General features: G+C 36.0%; 1 protein-coding gene across 3 annotated transcripts in view; it reads left to right on the top strand.

Moving 5' to 3' along the window:
• Positions 1-19986, top strand: part of TCF12 (transcription factor 12) — a 394477-nt gene that overhangs the window by 292534 nt on the left and 81957 nt on the right. For all 3 annotated transcript variants that reach the window (XM_065940083.1, XM_065940082.1, XM_065940084.1), the window contains 2 exons: positions 13196-13331; positions 17718-17770. In XM_065940083.1, coding sequence (XP_065796155.1) covers positions 13196-13331; positions 17718-17770 — 189 coding nt within the window. The remainder of the gene's footprint in view (positions 1-13195; positions 13332-17717; positions 17771-19986) is intronic.

The raw sequence follows: 19986 nt of genomic DNA, 5'->3' as shown, positions 1-19986 counted from the left end.
GGAGTGGATATAGTTTCCCATTCTATTCTGGCCTCTTTTAGTAGAAGGAAGAGGTCCTAGTTCAGCCTGTTTTAGAGTTAAAAGCTCCCTAGGTGGAATCAACATATGAAGGAAAACCAGAATTTTCTTTTTAAACAATTTGAAACCAGGTCATAAAGAGGTTCATCGTATTTTTGTGTACAAATCTGAATTTTATTCTAATCAGCAGGATTTGGAAAAGCCCCAGGAATTGCTTGATGAAGTCACCTAGAGATTGTCTTAGCCTGATGATTTAATAAATGAGTTAGTGGCCTGAAGTTCCAGTTGTAATTCCAGAGACCTTTTAAGATTTTCCCAATTAACAGTTTTCAGTACTGAGTCTGGCCTTCAGTGACAGGTATAAAAACTAGCTGATACAATTAGAGAAACCAGGTTGATAAGTTTGATTGACTATATTAAATTCCTCTGCAAACCTGTGAAGATCTTTAGTTACTTTGGAAAAGTATTTGGTTGGTGGCTCCCAGTTCAGCTTTGGTTCAGGGAATATAAGAAATTAGCCTCTGGGTCCTCAGAAGGCTTAATTTTAAAGCAATAAATTCTGACAAGTTCAGAAGAAAAGGGAGTAGGGAGAGTTTCTGAGAAAAAGGGAAATTTGACAAATATTACCTTAAAATCTTATTTTGCAGAGAGGCAATTTCCGACTTCTGTCTGATCATATTGGGAAGCCTCAAAATACCGATTAAAATAGGTATTCCACTCAGTTCTCAAAATTTTTGAGCTGTTGTAGTCAAATTCAGTTTTAAGGAAATTAAAGTTGGGGATTTCATACATTTTCCATAATAACAATTACATTTGGTCAGATTGGTCCATTTAGTTTAAAATGTGCCTGAGGAGGGTTTTTAAACACAAAGTCTCTGGATTTCTTATAAGAGGAGGTGGTAATCTAAATATTATCATAATATTTAAATAACCAGGATCCCATTCCTCAGATTTTTCTCTAATATAAAAGAATAATTTTCACACTGCCCAAACAGCCAAGCAAATGTATATCATCCAGTTCTAAGGAAACAGCTTTGTCCTGGAGGAGCCCAGCCAGTCAGTTCAGTCGCTCAGTTGTGTCTGACTCTTTGAGACCTCATGGACTGCAGCACGCCATGTCATGTCTGCAACATGCCTCCCTGTCTGTCACCAAATCCCAGAGTTTACCCAAACTCATGTCCATTGAGTCAGTGATCCTATCCAACCATCTCATCCTCTGTCGTCCCCTTCTCCTCCTGCCCTCAATCTTTCCCAGCATCAGGGTCTCTTCAAATGAGTCAGTTCTTCGCATCAGGTGGCCAAAGTATTGGAGTTTCAGCTTCAACATCAGTCCTTCCAATGAACACCCAGGACTGATTTCCTTTAGGATGGACTGGTTGGATCTCCTTGTGGTCCAAGGAACTCTCAAGAGTCTTCTCCAACACCACAGTTCAAAAGCATCAATTCTTCTGTGCTCAGCTTTCTTTATAGTTCAACTCTCACATCCATACATGACTACTGGAAAAACCATAGCCTTGACTAGACGAACCTTTGTTGGCAAAGTAATGTCTCTGCTTTTTAATATGCTGTCTAGGTTGGTCATAACTTTCCTTCTGAGGAGTAAGCATCTTTTAGTTTCATGGCTGCAATCACCGTCTGCAGTGGTTTTGGAGCCCCCAAAAATAAAATCAGCCACTGTTTCCACTGTTTTTCACATCTGTTTGCCATGAAGTGATGGTACCGGATGCCATGATCTTAATTTTCTGAATGTTAAGCTTTAAGCCAAGTTTTTCACTCTCCTCTTTCACTTTCATCAAGAGACTCTTTAGTTCATCTTCACTTTCTGCCATAAGGGTGGTGTCATTTGCATATCTGAGGTTATTGATATTTCTCCTGGCAATCTTGATTCCAGCTTGTGCTTCCTCCAGCCCAGTGTTCCTCATGATGTACTCTGCATAGAAGTTAAATAAGCAGGGTGACAATTTACAGCCTTAACGTACTCCTTTTCCTATTTGGAACCAGTCTGTTGTTCCATGTCCAGTTCTAACTGTTGCTTCCTGATCTGCATACAGGTTTCTCAAGAGGCAGGTCAGGTGGTCTGGTATTCCCATCTCTTTCAGAATTTTCCACAGTTTATTGTGATCCACACAGTCAAAGACTTTGACATAGTCAATAAAGCAGAAATAGATGTTTTTCTGGAACTCTTTTACTTTTCGATGATCCAGCAGATGTTGGCAGTTTGATCCCTGGTTCCTCTGCCTTTTCTAAAACCAGCTTGAACATATGGAAGTTCACGATTTCACATATTGCTGAAGCCTGGCTTGGAGGATTTTGAGCATTACTTCACTAGCATGTGAGATGAGTGCAATTGTGCACTCATAGGAAGGGGCCAGTAGCTGAACTGGTGTGCTTTCAGTGAAGCAGCTCCTGTTACAAAAGCTTTGGGTGGATGGCTTCTTAGCCAGCATTAGTTTAATCAGTCTGTTTTCAAAATCAGACTGAAATGCCAAACAAGTACTCACATACAGAGCAAAGCCTTAACCAGAAAGGTAAAACCTTAAAATAGATCCCAGATAAAGCCTGGAGACCTTCAAACACAAAGGTCTTTGTGAGGACATGGATCCAGGAGAAAGACATACCTTCAGACCTTAGGGTCAACAAGAAGATCATCACAATGGATTCAGTTGTGGGTACCACACCTGTTCACTTATCAGCACCAGAGTCGTTGGAGGTCTTTTGTGATCCTCCATGGGCCATCAAAATGTTGGCCCAAAACAAATAAAGTAAGATGGGTTTATTTGAGATCAGCAAAGAACTGCAGTTCGGGGTCTGTAACCATGGTTAGCCATATGCAGGTCTTCCACAACAGGGAAGGAAAATGCTTTTATAGAGGGAGAAAAGGAAATTGGGACAGCTAAAATAAACGAGAGTTCATGACTTTTCATTGGCTGAGTCCTTGTCGGTAGAGAAGAACCTTTCTTCCTCTTAGGCTCTGTGATCATCACAGATTGTGAGAGCATTCCCATCTCATCTCTCAACTCTGGTTAATTGAGGTTTTTGTTTATAAATGTTTCACAGGTTCTGTAAGTAACAGGGAAGTGATGGTGGTTTAAGAATTGGTTATGTCAGAATCGAATATTGAACTTAAAGATTTTAGAAGTCAAGTGGTTTCTCATACCACCTCCTTTTCAGGAGTAGATATTTGATGTGATGGAGAATTCTTGGAATTAGGAGTGTTAAGACATATAAGTGGCTGATGGATGAACTGTTGAAGCTATCCAAAAGATGATTCACTAATGAAGGAGCATGTGAAAGGGGCATGCACAGTGGCAGGCGCACAGTAGGCATTCAAAAAATGTTTGAATCAAAATCCTGTAATCCAGGAAAGAGCATATTGGTGAAGGTAAAAAGCCATCAGGTGTCTTCAGGGTGAGCTGGGCTTTGTGAGTTGTTTGGAACAGAGGTAAAATAAACTGTTTTGTGGGAGGAATGTCTTATCCTGAAGTATGAACAGTAGGCAGTTTTAATTTCCTGCTTCTGTTAGAAGGCCACAGAAAGTTAGATTATGTAAAGGTAACTTGGCAGAGGGAAAAGTCGTCATTTTCTTTGTTTCTATTCCCACCATAAAACTTGCTAATTTTTGGTGCTACTCAGAATATGGTGCTATTTCAGAATATTATTTCAAAAAATCCTTTTATTCTTTTGTAAACTTATTTCAGTAGAAAGGAGTCTGTTAAATAATGGTTAAAGATTAGACATCATCCTGGGGGAAAAACTGAAGAAAGAGGTGAACACAGGCTGGGTATTACATGATAGTAAGGGATTGTTGTCAGTTTGAGGGTTGTAACTGAGAGGAAGTAAAATAAATGAAACAGAAACAGCAGAATGCTGAAAGTTGTTGAAAGTGAGTGAAAGATACATTAAAAAATGGTTCATTATACTTTTTTCTTCTATTTTTGTTTATATTTGAAAATTCAAAAAGAGAAAGTTTTAATTTTTAAAAAGATGTCCAGTATAGAATGTTTTAGGTCAAAAAATATTATATACCTAACTAATAGCTTAGTGCTTTATTGGTTTTGTGTTACTCTTAATTGTATTCTTGGAAATGCATGTGATGGGCAAGAGGGAAACATTAAAGGGAAAGAAGAGTGGCTTCAGAGTATTAGAAGTCTGCTGAAAATTTTAGGATTACGTCATACCATTTCCACAGAAGCAAAAGAGAAATGATATTTCCTTCTATCTTGTTCTTCTACTGTTGGCTAGCATCTCACATAGCTGCCTCCTTTGTGTTCATGAAAGAAAAGGCCCAAAGGCATACTGGTATCTTTATAGGAAGTCTTCCAGAGCGTCCTATTTATCAAGGAAGTTTCTAGATTCAGTCAGAAAAGCTGCTCACTTAGAAGACTTGCTCAGAGTATGCGCACTACTAACGTCCTGAGAGTCTGCCTTGAGGACATCCCTAATAGCATGTTTTGAAAGGGGGGAGGGTGCTTTATGGGAACCTGTAGAATTGTAAAAGAAAGTCATTCTTATTTCCTGTTTACAGTTATTTAAATACTGAATGTATTAAAATAGCTTTAATTTTAGCTGTTTGTTTTTTAATAGTTCTTTTATTTCTGGTAGGTCTTTCTTTATCAGTCTACCTCTCAGATCTTCCTACTTTGTTATCTGTCAGCTGATGCAGGATTCAGGAGAAAATTCAGAGGAAAAAAAAATAGTGAAAATGAAATATTAAATTGGTAAATTTTCCTTTTGTTTACTGATAATTAAAGAAGATTTTAAGAAACTTAAACTGCTATGATTGCCATGTTTTAGTAACTTATTAGTACATAGGTAGCTGCTTCTTATTTCTCTTTTTAAGGCAGAAAGATTGGGCTGATTGTGTTGGCAGGATGCATTTGATGGATGACTGTCATTATCCTATCAAACCTGCAAGACATTTTAAGTATCGAAGATGATAATTAAATTTTCAAGAGACCATGTTGAGTTTATAAGATTTGGGACTTGTAAAAGAATGAGCATAACAGTTGACGAGTGGTGACTGGTGTGTTTTTATTGACCCAGGATAGAAATAGAAGCATCTCAGGTTTTCTTTTACTTTGTTTCCTTGTACACCCCTCCTGCTCCCTCCCCCAATTAATATATTGTCCAAAATGTTGGTAATGACTTGGAACTATTCAGGTTGCACAAAGCATTTAATGAAATCTTGTCTTAGACAAAACACTAGAGAGGATCATAATTAATGTCTCATTTTCTGCCAGTTGCTATTGATTACTCATTCAAGATCCCTTTGTTCTCAGAATGATAACAACTGTAGTTTGCATCGCTATCTAATGAGATTCTCAGGATAGAATTCTTTAACAACTTGCTGATAATTGCTAACATATCCCTGGAATTTCAATGTAAATGAATTTGCATCATAATACAATTATTTTGCAAATGTCGGTGTTTTCCAAATTCAAGTATTATTAAAGCCCAGCATTTATATTTTGCTGAGTTCCTCTTCACTCTCTGAGATTTTGATTTGGTTATGACATGAGGTGAGATGCTACTTTGTCACTCTTGAGTTGTCCTGTCTCTGAAACTTCAAGTGGACTCACAGCTGAACTGTACTGTGATGTTTCTAAATTAAAAGAACAATTGCAAATATAACAATACTGTACTAATTTTGCTTTTAAAACAGTTTTGTTTCTTTATTTCTGAGTAACAAAAGCGCATAAAGTTAAAGTGAAGTCGCTCAGTCATATCCGACTCTTTGCGACCCCGTGGACTCTAGCCCACTAGGCTCCTCCGTCCATGAGATTCTCCAGGCAAGAGTACTGGAGTGGGTTGCCATTTCCTTCTCCAGGGGATCTTCCTGACCCAGGGATTGAACCCAGGTCTCCCACATTGCAGGCAGACGCTTTAACCTCTGAGCCACCAGGGAAGCCCAACAAAAGCACATAGTATAGTCTAAAAAAATCATCTGAGGGAATTCCGTGAAGGTCCAGTGGTTAGGACTCTTTGCTTTCACTGCCGAGTACACAGGTTCAATCCCTGGTCAGGGACTAAGATCCTACAAGCCACACAACACAGCCCCCCAAAAAAAAACTCATCTGGGAAATTTCAACAATTTATATATTCTGTTTTGTCATGATTTTTGTTTTTTATCTTTCTGTGTCTTTAACATGTCCCCTCTCAAAAGGGCGAATTTGGTAACAGCTGCTTGCTTTTGATACGTAATGTATTAAAACTGCATACTATTTCAGGGGTGTAATATAGGCATGAAATTAAGGAGTACTATAGAATGAACAAAGAGCAGAGGTTCCAAGAGTCCATATTAAATATTTTAAATTTTTTCACATATGTGACTACATTAGATACTCCCCATCTTATTTTTCTAGAAAGCAAATTATTGTTAAGTTAGTGCTTCAAATTTTTAATCATAAAATGAGGCTTATTTAATCTGATTGTGAATAGATGTGAAAATATATGTAGTACAGCATTTGGACTAAGCCATTTAATGGTAAAAAGTAGTTTTGAGGAAGGAAGTTTGTATTTATCAATAGTTTAGATTCTTCCTTCTTAAGGGTAAAGAGTATCCAAATTATTACAGTGTGATTTTGAATCCTCCTGGCTATCTATCAGTACCATTTTTATATATTATGTTTTCCTGTGGCCCTATTAAATTACCTTCACAGTATGTTCCAGTGTAATTACGAAGAAGTTGTATTAGTAAATGATGTTGGCCTTGCCCACTACTTTATACCTCTTCTTTACATTTTTGGTCAGTATCACCATGAAGTGTGTTGTTGTTAGTCAGTCAGTCATGTCCAACTCTCTGCAACCCCATGGACTGTGGTAGTCCACCAGGCTACTCTGTCCATGGAATTCTCCAGGCAGGAATCCTGGAGTGGGTAGCCATTGTCTTCTCCAGGGAGTCTTCCCGACCCAAGGATCCAACCCAGGTCTCCTGCACTGCAGGCGGACTTCCTGTCTGATCACTATGAAGAACACTAAATAGTCTTTTCAGGTTCACATTTTAGAGTCCCAGGTTTCTCATGCACATGCAGAGGAAGAGGGAACTTAAAAAATACTGCACAGGCAACTAAAGTTCCATATAAAGAAATGGGAATTTTTATTTAGGCTAAAAGTATGTCATATGTAATTCAAAATAAAACTTACTGTAGGTTTTTATTATAATAATCTAGGCTATCAGTGTTTCAGGAATAACCCTTTATTAATTCCTTGGTAATTGATTTTTCACAGATGGAGTTTCTAGATGACTGTGAAAAAGATTTTTTCTTGAAGCATGTGTTAAGAAATTTAGTGCAATGCTATTTCAGAATACTAATTCTGCCTTGCATAAGACAGCAGAATAAAGCTGCTTTGTCTGGTTCTATATCCTCTGGGATACTTGGGTATTCTTTTTGCCTGAAACACCTTCAGGACAAGATCAATAATGCTTCTCATTTATTATAGGCAGGCAGAAAAATCAATAGTATGAGCTGATATGTAATTTTATTTTAGGAAAAAATTCAATAGATTATTATGTGCACTTTAGTTTTACCAAAATGTTTAAAGAATCAAATAAAGGAAAAAAAATATATTATTTAGTGTATCAAGTCCTTGTGGAGAAAACCTTGTCTTAAACTTCTTTTGTGTTTCTTACAGTACTAAACATTTCATTTTAGTTGGCAGGATGAAATATTATCTTGTGTTCTTAAGAAGAAACAATTTCTCCTACATTTACTTTGCCTAATCATTTCTATCATGGTATGGATAAAACAGGGGAACTGTTTATTTCTGTGATTCGGACAACTGGGTGAAGGACAGCAGGGTGAAGAACAACTTCTGTGGCTTTCTTGAAATTAATATTAACTGGAGAAAAAAGATAGGATATTTCCTAACCACATCTCCAGATTTGTCTGAGAGGAAGGAGAGAAGTATATCATTGGTAAAATTAGTAACAAGTAAACTTTTTTCCCTAAAAAAAATTTGTTCTTTTCTTCCTTTATTTCATGAATATGTACAAAAATCTACAGTATGTATTTTATAAGTAACTCAACTTTAGGATTGTAATTCACAAATTCATTTATATGTCACTTAACATTTTTTCAAGTTACGTTTAAAAATGGCAATTGGACTCCTAGACTGCTGTAGAAATTTTGTTGTACTGAGGAAAGAGCCTCTTCAACAAAACTAGATTCAAATTGGGTCCCACTGCTTGCTCTCTGTATAATATCTCTATGTAATGCTTAAAACGGTTCCAGTAAATATTAGCTGAGATGGTGTATTTGATAGTATGCTAGTGTACCCTTGATATTTTAGTCTGATATTCTCCCAAATTTTTATTTTGAAAAATTATAGACCCACGGAAAAGATATCAGAATACTAAAATGAATATCCATGTACTCTTAATCAAGTTTCATCATTTAACATTTCACCACATTAGTGCACACACATTGCTTTTCTTTCTCTGAGTATATGCCTGTATTTGTTGGTCTATAAGCTGTATGTGGGTTTGTGCACATAAACATACAAAGTTCTGCTGAATCATTCTGAGAATAAGTTGGCATTTCTCTGCTTATTCTTGATCTAGGTTGATACAGTTTAAATCTGTCACTTTCCTCTTCGGATTTAGCCTGTAAATTGTCAGCCCTTTCTCTGAGGGCCTGTTTATTCTCTCTTCGATTTCCAACATCCTATCTTACCTTCGCCATTGAGAGTTATAACTCAGCCATCTTGGGTTCAGGGCAGATGAGGTGTCCTTACTTTGTACCCAGGAAACAACAAAAAATGCCCTTCATCTTATTTTCATTCTTTTATGATACTTAGAATATGGTAACCTATGGGGAAAGAAAAAATGAAATTGAGTTTTTATTTTTCACAAGGGGCTACAACCATGCCACTCACTTTTACTTAAGCCTTATTTACTTCTCCAGTAACCCTCTGAACTAGTTAGTAATATAACCATATATAGAAAACAAAGCAGATGCATTCACGTTAGATAATTTGCCCAGGATCTTATAGATAGGATTTGAACCCAGGTACCTAACTCCAAAGCCCATGCTACTTCCAGGACATCAGAGTATTTACAGACATTTACTTTTAGAAATATAAGAAATACATTTTCCTGTTCACCTTTTAGATTTAAGTTATGCCTCTTTTGGTCTTTATTATGACTGTTACTGGAATTCTTGGAAGAAATAATTCACTGGCTACATTTCATTCACCTGTAAGTACCTATTGTTATCTTACAACTTAAGCACACAGACTTCTTTATCATGCTCCAAACACAGTTCTTTGTTTCTCCATCAATACATTGCATAAGGGGTCTATTAGTATTTTCTGAGAAGGGCTACATAGTAAATAATTTCGGCTTTCCAGACCATACATTCTCTGTTGCAACTACTCAACTCTTCCATTGTAGCACAAAAACACCATAACAAATACATAAATGAATGAGTGAGACTGTGTCCCAATAAAAGTATTTTCCAACAGGTCCTACTTGACCTGTAGGCCATGGTTTGTTGACCATGGTATTGATCGTCATCATCTTATATGCCCATTAGAATTTATATGCCAGGGAAATGTTGAAAGGAAGATTGTTAAGTCACATATGAATACCCATCTCCTCTCATGTATTTACTTGTTTATGTGGATGCAGTGACCAGTTTCGTATGTACCTTCTGCATTAGAAAACACAGATGAAGCAATAAATATATCAGGCACCTTAAAACATTGTATCATGAAAGTCAGTTTTGTAGTGAACAGAGAACATCCTATTAAAAGACTAGTGATTTCTTAAAGAAAAATTTCAAGGTACATGACCCCTGCCTGAAAACATGTGGTAATAATATGTTCCATCTAGCATATTCTAGCCATATTCTGATTGCTATTTGAGAAATGTTAAATGTGCCTAGCACAGGCAAAAAAAAAACAGAAACACAAAACAGATGTGACAATGGAAATTTCAGTATAATACGTATGGGAAACTTGATTCCTGGGTCACACTATTCTCACACAAATAACATAATCAGGAGATCCATTTCTAATGGTTTGTTATAGAAATAGAAAGGATGCATGTGTTATTTACATTTATATTTATTATTTCCTCATTTTTATCATTTCTCCTAGAGAAAGTTATCTTAAGGGGAACTATTTCTCCTTCATGCCTATTAGTCAACATCTTTCTTTCCTAATCTGTTGAACCTTGTATCTGTTGAAATTTGTGTGATTAATTCTAAGTAATTACATTGATATTATGCAGTTTTTTTCATATACACATCATATTATCCGTTGTTTGAAACTCTCCTTTCCTCACTTTTTCTCTTTTATAAAAGAAGATACCAACTCCATTCAAAGAATCACTTACCTTTTGAGAAGTCTGAGAAAGTTGTCTTCTTAACTATAAACATTTCTGAAAAAATGCAGTGATCTTTGGCTCATTTAGTAAACTGATTACTTCATGTGTACCCCAGCATTGTTGAATAGGCTTTTTTCTTTAAAAAAAAAAAAAAAAACCTGAAAAATGAAAAGAGAATATAGAGCACAACATGAGATGCAGTGATCAGAAGAAAGTTTATAATTGTAAATGCCTACATTTAAAAAGAAGAAAGATCTTAAACTAGCAATCTAACTTATACTGTAAGAACATAGAAAAAGAAAACCAAACCCAGGACTAGCAGGAGGGAGGAAGCAGTAAAGATTAGAGCAGAAATTTTAAAAAACAGAGAATAGGAAAACTACAGAACCAACAAAATCAAAAGTTGGTTCTCTGAAAAGATCAACAAAATTGACAGATGTTTAGCTAAATTGACTATGAAAAAAAGGAAGAGTCTAATTAAAAAATCAGAAATGAAAATAGGGTCGTTACTACTAATGTTACAAAAATAAAAGGGATTATAAAAGAATACAGTGAACAATTAATTATATGCTAAAATATTAGACACTCTAGATGAAATGGACAAATTCCTAGAAATATGTACACCAGGAAAACTGAAATAGCAAATCTGAATTTGCTATATAAAATAGATAAAATATATAAATATATAAAATATATTTATATTGCTATAAAATATATATATAGCTATATAAAATATAAAAAAGAAATAGCAAAATCTGAATAGAAATAAAACAAGTAGTTTGGCAGTTTCTCTGTTAGACATAGATTTACCGTGTGACCAAGCAATTCTGCTCTTAAGTGTCTACCCAAAAGAATTGAAAAGCGGTACTCAAATAAATACTTGCACACAAATGTTCATAGCAACTCTATTCACAGTAGTCCAAAGCTGGATAAAACCAAAATGTTCATCAGTGGATAAATGCATAAACAAATTATAATATATCTGTACAAAGGGATAAAGTTCTGATACATGCTACAAGATGAACTTTGAAAACATTATACTGAGAGAAGCCAGACACAAAAGGTCACATACTGCATTATTCCATTTATTTGAAATAGTCAAAATAAGTCCAGAGAGACAGAAGCAAATTAGTTGTTGTCAGAGGCTCAAGAAAAAAGAGAGGAATGGAAATGACTGTTCAATGGGTATGGAATTGCCTTTTGGGGTGATGAAGTGTTCTGGAACTAGATAGTGATGGTTGCACAATATTAAGAATGTACTAAATGTCACTGGTTGGAAATATAATGGTTAATTTTATGTTAATTCCACCTCAGAGTTTTAAGCTGAAACATAAATATTATTTAAAATTAAGTAGTGTGATAAACTGAAAATGAAAGTTTTTCTGGAGGCAGGGACTGGACTACTATAACTAGTGTTATAAAGTTCTATTGATTCTTTCTCACCAGAGCTGAGGTTTATTTCTCCGTGCCTTTATGATACTCAGTAGTCAGAATGACAGCCACACATATTATGGTGATAACTGTAAAGGTTATTATATATGGGGTGGGAGAATACTAAATATGTTAGTGAAATCACAGTTTTCATTTTAGAACCTCTTCTCAAGTGCATCTAACACACTTTCGAGTTGAGGTCTTCTTTTTTCCCTCAGCTTCCAGAAAGCTTGAAAACAAATTCTGCTACATTGACTACATTTACTTTATGATAGGATCAGTTGATTAGCAGGTCAGGGCTGCTAAATCTCTAGATTTCAGTACAGTACTCGATAGAGTCTCATGATGTCTCTGTGGCTTATGTTAGCGCTCTCTCCTCAGCCTTGTCCTGGACAGATGGTTATTATGGATCAAATATAGCAAGATGAATTTTATTTGAGATAAATGTTAAGTCTTGCACTTGGAACCAAAGAACACAAACTGAACAAGGAAGCCATTGGAAGGACGTGACTTAATAGCAACTTATATAATAAAGACTAACAGGATGTGATCTCTCTTAACCTCTCAATATGAGCTATGTAGCACAAATGTGTTGTTTATATGTAGTCTCAGAAACTCCTCTGCACTAATAAGACTACATCTGGGGCATTGTTCTCCATTCCCTTTTCCAAGAGACTTTGACAAAGGGAAAATAAATCTGGAAGTCTGTGTCAGGGATGGTGGGGAGGACATTCACACTATGTCATGAGACACAGTTGATGAAAACAGGAATGGCTTGTCTTGAAAATACTGGTACTCTAAACAATGAGAGCTCTCCATAAAGAAAAAAACAAATGGAAAAAAGAGAATTGACTCTCTTGTGCGCTCATGAAAGCATTCAAGCAAAAACTGGGTGGACATTTTTCAGAAATGATCTTGATGATTAGAGTGGAACTCAGGGGATTTCCCTGGTGGCCCCATGATTAAGGCTCCACCTTGCAGTGCAGGAGACAGCAGAGTCGATCCCCGGTGGGGTGACTGAGCTCCCGCATGCCACTGAGCAACTGAGTTCTTAGGCCACAGCTGGAGAACTTGTGTCCTACAACAAAAGATCCCATGTGATGCAACTAAGACCCAACACAGCCAGATAAATAATTATTTTTAAAAAGCAGTGGAACTACATAGCAACTAAAATATTCTTTCAACTCTAAGATTGTATGAATCTACATAATTTCTAAAAAGCAGGCAACATGAAGACACGAGGATGGGCAAAAAGAGAAAACACAGGTTTAAACTAATAAAATTCAAACAAGTTCTTTGATATTTCCTAAATTCAAAGCATTGTTCAAGTTACCATAAATAATTTGAAAGTGATGTATTTTCAGACTAGGGCCCATAATCAATGAGAAGATAACTCGTTTCCTTGGCCTTGTTTTATAGTCTAGTCTCCTGAGACAAGATCTAGGGCTTGGAAGCCCAGCACAACTCTCTTCTTCAGGAAAACCTGGGACACCCTACTACTCATTTTCTGCCACAAGTTCCAGGAGAAGACCACTTCATGACTCTGCAGCACTTGGTAAGTGTATCACACAACAAATCCCATTTAAAAAATGTTTCTTCCCCACCATCACCCCCATTAGTTTATGCTTCTGACTACACTTCTAATTAGAAGAAATTTGATTTCTTGGGTGTCATGATGTTATTAGGGCTTATTTGCATAAAGTAGTATATACTTAATAAACAATTTAATATTTTTATTTGGTTATCACCTTAAGAGGAACTGAATAGTGGAAAATTGAGCTTTAAAAATGGGACTAGTTCTCCCTCTTGTAATAAAAATGTCATGTACTAATATTAATACCTTATTCTTGACTACAGTTGATACAATGCTAAACAGTCTGCAAAATGATTTTGTAATATATGTTCTTATTTCATTCATATAGCAGTCCTACTAGTCAGTGGGCGTAATACAAGCTTTAACATAAAACTGAGGCTCAAAGGAGGACATATTCGTATACCTAGTAGGTGGTTTATGCAGACTTTCTGACTCCAAGTCCAATGTTCTTTGCGTATTCATTGCGTCTATTCCTCAACTTTTTAAAAATTGTGGTAAAATTAACATAAAATTATCCTTATTAAAGTGTACAATTCAGTGACATTTAGTATATTTGCAATGCTATACAACCATTTTCTCTATCTAGTTCCAAGAAACCACCTCAAAAGGCAACTCAATAACTATCAAGCATACACCTCTCGTTTTCCTTACTTCTTCCTTTGTGTCTTGTGTGTAGCCTAACCAGGCCAGTCTGTTTCATATTGCTGCTTACATCAAGCCTCAGGTGTACTCTGATACCATATCCAGTCAATGTTTAAATGTGAGAATTTTGGATTATTCTTACAAAGAATCCTTTATATGAGAAAATTGAAACTGTAAAGCATGTTTATATTGAGGATAGGCCAACCTCTAAAATAAACATAGTCGACCAAAAGAAAATAGGTCCACAAATACTTGTTATGCTTCTAATTTGTGTATCTACCTCTGTCAAGGGCTTCCCAGGTGGCACTAGTGGTAAAGAATCTGTCTGCCAGTGCAGGAGACATAAGAGACATGGGTTTAATCCCTCAATCGGGAAGATCTTCTGGAGAAGAGCATGGCAACCCACTCTATTATTCTTCCCTGGAGAGTCCCATGGACAAGGAGCCTGGCAGGCTACAGTTCATAGTGTCGCAAAAAGTTGGACACGACTGGAGCGACTTAGCACACAGGCACCTCTGTCAAACCCAAAATTTGGTAAAATATTCCTAGCCTTTGAGTCTAGAGTATGCTTGAGGGTATAAAAGGGCACAGTGATGGATTTTCATGTTAGTCATAGAGATCTCTAGTTAAATGTGCCCACCTCTCCTTATATGTGATTGAGTATTTGTGCTGTTGGGAAAGCCCCTGTGATTTAGACCAATATGCTTATTAAGGAAATGGTAAGATATAGTATCTTTTCTCCATCTCCACTTTTGTTTCCCACCAAATCAGTTAGGGTAAAAACTTTCTTTTGACTCTAGATGTGTCAGTGTCACTCTAGAAAAATATGTTGTCAGAATGCTGTGGGAGCAGACGCTGTGTCAGAAAGCAGTAATGTAGACGAGTGTACTATTACTAAACGTTCAGGGAGGAATGAGCTCCTGGAATACTGAGGCTGATGGGAGGGAGTTGATTTCATAAAAACTCAAGCTTCCCAGAAATTAAAGCTTGTATGTTCATTTTTATTTTGATTATGATGTTAGATACTATGGATTCTCTCTTTTATGCCAGGTACAGTGTTATACATACTGTATCTTTATAAAAATTCTAGTAAGTTATAATATTAACCTCATGTTACATGTTCTTCCTTTGTGGCTAAGCTGGTAAAGAGTCTGCCTGCAATGTGGGACACCTGGGTTCAATCCCTGGATTGGGAAGATCCCCTGGAGAAGGGAAAGGCTACCTACTCCAGTATTCTGGCCTGGAGAATTCCATGGACTGTATAGTCCATGGGGTCACAGAGGCAGACATGACTGAGCGACTTGCACTTCACATGTTACAAATGAGGAATCAATATGCAGGAAAGTAAGCAAATTAGCCAAAGCTTGATATTCGAGGAGGGCCACTCATCTACTGTGTAAATACCATCTAGTAAATTATTATTCCACTCTTCATTGTTTTTTCCTCAATCTTAGATACTCTTTCTTGGTATTGCAATTATTCATAAAATCTCTGGAAGGATTTCAGAGATAATCTATACCAATTTTAGCATCTTTTCACGATATTTAGGTGCTTTAGAAAATCAACATTCTGCAAAACACTGACTTAACAATTGATAATAGTTTTGCCACAAATTTTAATATAAACCTAATAATAATGGCTAAAATTTATTGTGTCACTTTCTGTTAGGTACTGCCCTGAGCATCTTTCTGTATTCCCTTTATTGCAACAGCTCCAGGAAGTTATTGTAGATAACCGAAATTCAAAGAAGTTAAGTAACTTGCCCAAGCTCACACAGCTGCTATATGATGGAGCTTAAATTTGAATCCAGTCAGCTTACTCTCTTAACTATTATACTTTGAAACCTCCTAAGAGTGAACTCTGTATTCTAAAGTCATGATTTTGAATCCAACATTTATGTATGTAATTGTATAATGGCAACTGATGATTAGATTAAAAATATAAAAGAAGAATTTCCATTCCCAGGGCAGGGAAAAAACTGACCTAATCTAAAGAACGATGTATTCTACTGCTAGTTATCCCAAAGTAGAGTGATGGGCTTTAGACTTGTAGGAACAGTTCAATTGACTCTCTGTATATATATGGACTGTGTCTTTTGCTCAAGGGATACTGTATTAGTTGTGAAGAGTTGGGTTTTAGAAAAAGCCTCCCAAAGAACAAAAATTTTGCTGGTAAGTTTTATAAATATAGTGTGTGCCAGATGTTGTTTATCTTTGGCACTTTTATTTTAAGGAAATATAAGCTGCCTCTTGGTCGGGACCAGATGCTAATGAGTGTTTTTTCTCTCTCTTTATTGTATATAATTTTTCTATGTACTACTTATGAAGTTGCTTTTTTAGCTTTGCAGCCTCCTGGTATATTTACTATAAAGAATCCCAGCCCAAATTTAAATGAATTTCATTCTTTCTTAAACAATTGCATGTTTTACTGTCATATTATTTATGACCCAGGAAAATAGCATTTTTGCCATTCTAACTTTTATAGTTTTCAAAAACATTGTAATTAATGTTAGCCTTCTTATGTATTTTCTCTTCTTAATAGCGAACCCATCTGAGAGATCCTGAATTTGATCCATTATTTGTGTATAATTGGAAGGTTGCATTTAACACCATTTTTTACAATAAAACAAACAAGTATTAAATTTTAAATTTTGCAAATAAGTAAAATTAAAATACCAAGTGAGACTGGGTCAGTCAGTTCAGTCGCTCAGTCGTGTCCGATTCTTTATGACCCCATGAATCGCAACACGCCAGGCCTCCCTGTCCATCACCAACTCCCAGAGTTTATGCAAACCCATGTCCATCAAGTCGGAGATGCCGTCCAGCCATCTCTTCCTCTGTCGTCCCCTTTTCCTCCTGCCCCCAATCCCTCCCAGCATCAGGGTCTTTTCCAATGAGACTGGGTAGGCATATGAAAATATTCATGTTATCCTTTAGTAAATAATCTGTATCTTAGAAAGAAATATACTTTAATTGTTTCTTGGAAATAAATATAAACATCCAAGAATAAATTGTATAGAAATTAGTGCTGAAGTTTCTGTTTTAACCACATACTGTTACAGGAAATATTCTTGTAGAATACTTACAGGATGTATCATATATGACAATGCTTGTGTTTAATAGTTTATGTAACATATCTCAGATATTAGTATAACCTTAACTTTTCCGTTATTAAATATTTCAAATTTTTAACATAATTTGTAGCATAGCATTAGCTTTCAGTCTATTTAATATGCTTTTAAACCTAATTCTCAGTGTGATGTGAACACTAGATTTGTGTCTCTCTTAAGGAATCATATTATTAAACTGACCTGTTGCACCAAGTGCCCATCTGCAGATGAAACTGAGATAAATGATGTAAAGTGCCTAGTATGAAGCCTGTACATAATAGGTACTTAAGAAATATTATTCCCTTTTCTTAAACATGCTTATTGGTTTGTTATTTTCTCTCTTGTTTTACTTTGTTTGCTGTCGTCTTCCCAGACTTACACGATATGTATTTTCAGAGTACATCACTTCATTAGGAGTACGTGTTTTACACTAGAACTGGTTAGGAAGAATGGAGCCCCTGTCCCTGTATTCCCTTACTTATTCCTAAATCCTGGAAAACGAGGAAGGTACTAGGAGGGAAATTCTTTCCCACATATTTGAAGTCTGAACTTTTCTAAAATAAATACTGATGAAATATACTGTTTCCCATGTACAGATCCTTTGCAAGCAAAGAAAGTCAGAAAGGTGCCTCCTGGTTTGCCTTCTTCTGTAAGTACCACTTCTTTTTTTTCTTTTTTTTTTTACTTTGTGGTAAGCAAATTAATTTCAGGTATTCAGGATCTGCAGACGGTCAGGATACATTCAGTTGGTGTCAGTAGGCATACTTCACATGGTAATTGTTCTCTGCTTCACAGAATCATTGACTGAGTTAAATCTGAATTCAGTGTTCGGTTTTTAGATTTCTCTGCAGTGATTTGTAGCTTACTCATATGCTTTTACTTGGTGTCCCTGTCATTTGAATTCCCCTCTTGGGAAGAGGACTAGGCCGGTAGCTGTCAAAGAAGATCTCCTGTACAGGTCTTTTGATGTTTAATTAGTCATTATGTTGCTGAACAGGAAGACAGACAGAGATTAATAGCTGAGAATCTTAGAAATTTACATTTGTAATAATCCCAATGGAGCTAAAGACATTAGGATTCGACGGACATGTTCGGCTCAGCTTGCCTCAGTAGGACTGAGGTTATTAATATGCATAAATCACCAAGTCAGATGTTCATTGTGAATCTCTTGTGGGTTTTAAAGCCTTCATTAAGCCTTTCCTAACTTCAGACTAGCATCAGGAAAGCTTTCGAGCACCTAGTTTGTTGATCCCTCTTTGCTCAAAAATGTATCCTTTGAGAATAAAGAGCTTCATGAGAATAAAGAGGTTGGAAAGGTTTGGTGAACAATCATTAATGGCCATGATAATCTGATGCTGTAGGGGTGTTTGCGCTGTTAAATATACTTTATTCTCTTAAAGAGTAAAAGTATTTGTAAATGAACCTACATCATAAATCCACCTACAATTTAAAAATCCCTGGTGTGAGAAGGGGAGAGTTTCTTCTTCTCCCTTTGCATAGAACAAATGGGGAGTGGGGCTTTTGGATTGAGGCCGCATGCCTTGTAGGGTACATCTCTTTGTTGTGTAAATAGATGTTGGCCTTTTATTTGGCAGTACTTAACACATGGGCGCAGGTGCTGCTGGGTGAGTCACAGCTCATCCAAGTATACACTGAATGGAATATCCGGCTTGGCAAGTGGTAATCTAGAAGGAGCAGCATGGGTCTGAGCTTTTTATTTTTTATTAAGGCTGAAGTAGAGATATCATCTTTTTGGTTGTTTGCCTGCCTTCTTTCCTGTGTTCTTCCCCTGCCTTCTCTTCTGTATGATACATGAAAACTCAAATTTGAAATCCTCTTTGAAATTCACTTCCAGATGGATCTGAGTTTTATGCAGCCTAGGGCAGCTGTGCTCTGAACCTGCAGCCTACCTGGAAGGTTGGATTGCAGCTGCAAGCATTCTTAAAAGCTTTTGCTTGCATAAGCACTTGGACCCACTAGAGGCTGAATAGCTGCTTGATAAACAAAATGAACACAATGCCTCAAATCATTATTCCCGAAGACAGGATTTTTTTTTCAGCAACAGCTAAAAATAGTTGGGCAATTTACATTTTAACAGTTGTGTGCTTTGCAGGGGTAGGTGGTTCCACAGTAGAACATGATTTCTGCTAGATTAACAGAAGTCATATTTGAATCTGACAGAACTGCTAAAACATGGAAGTGTGCAATCTTTATGGTGATTTGTTACTATAATTCTATAAGAGTAACAAGTTAAATTACATATTAATATTGGTAGAACTATACAGGTTTTAAAAAATAACAAATTAGTAGATGAAAAATTCATCTCATTTCTTTGCCTTATAACATTTTAAGAAACAATATCTTTTTGCTGTTTCATAGTTCTTTCATTTTGAAAACGAAAGGGCAAAAAGGACAGAGTAGCCTGGAAAGAGAATAGAGGAGGTCACCAGTGTTCTTTATGTCCTAATAATAACTGTATTCATTACCTAGAGGTAGTTCTCTATATTGTCTCAGGTCTTAAAGATGAGAGAGAAAGTGAATGAATTTTGATGAAATTTTGATTTCTTTGAGAACCACTAGGCAATTTCACAAATCAAGCCTACTTATATATATTGTATTACTAGCTGCTTTATTTAGGATTTGTTAGATATGTTTCTATAAAAAAGATTAGAAATTATTATTTTCAATTCTATACTTAACATCAGCATTTGAACATGATCATACTGCTTTGAAACCATGCTGAAAATAGTTTTTCAAACATACTAATAGTTATTAAGAATATATAAATAATAAATGCATTTTAATTGAAAATATATTTTAGATTAAATGCTATGTTGAAATCTCAAGTTTTAAAAAAATAATTTT

Source organism: Muntiacus reevesi, chromosome 7 (genome assembly GCF_963930625.1).
Source record: "Muntiacus reevesi chromosome 7, mMunRee1.1, whole genome shotgun sequence".
Taxonomy (NCBI): domain Eukaryota; kingdom Metazoa; phylum Chordata; class Mammalia; order Artiodactyla; family Cervidae; genus Muntiacus; species Muntiacus reevesi.
Note: the sequence above shows the minus strand (reverse complement) of the source record. Positions and strands in the feature narration are given on the sequence as shown.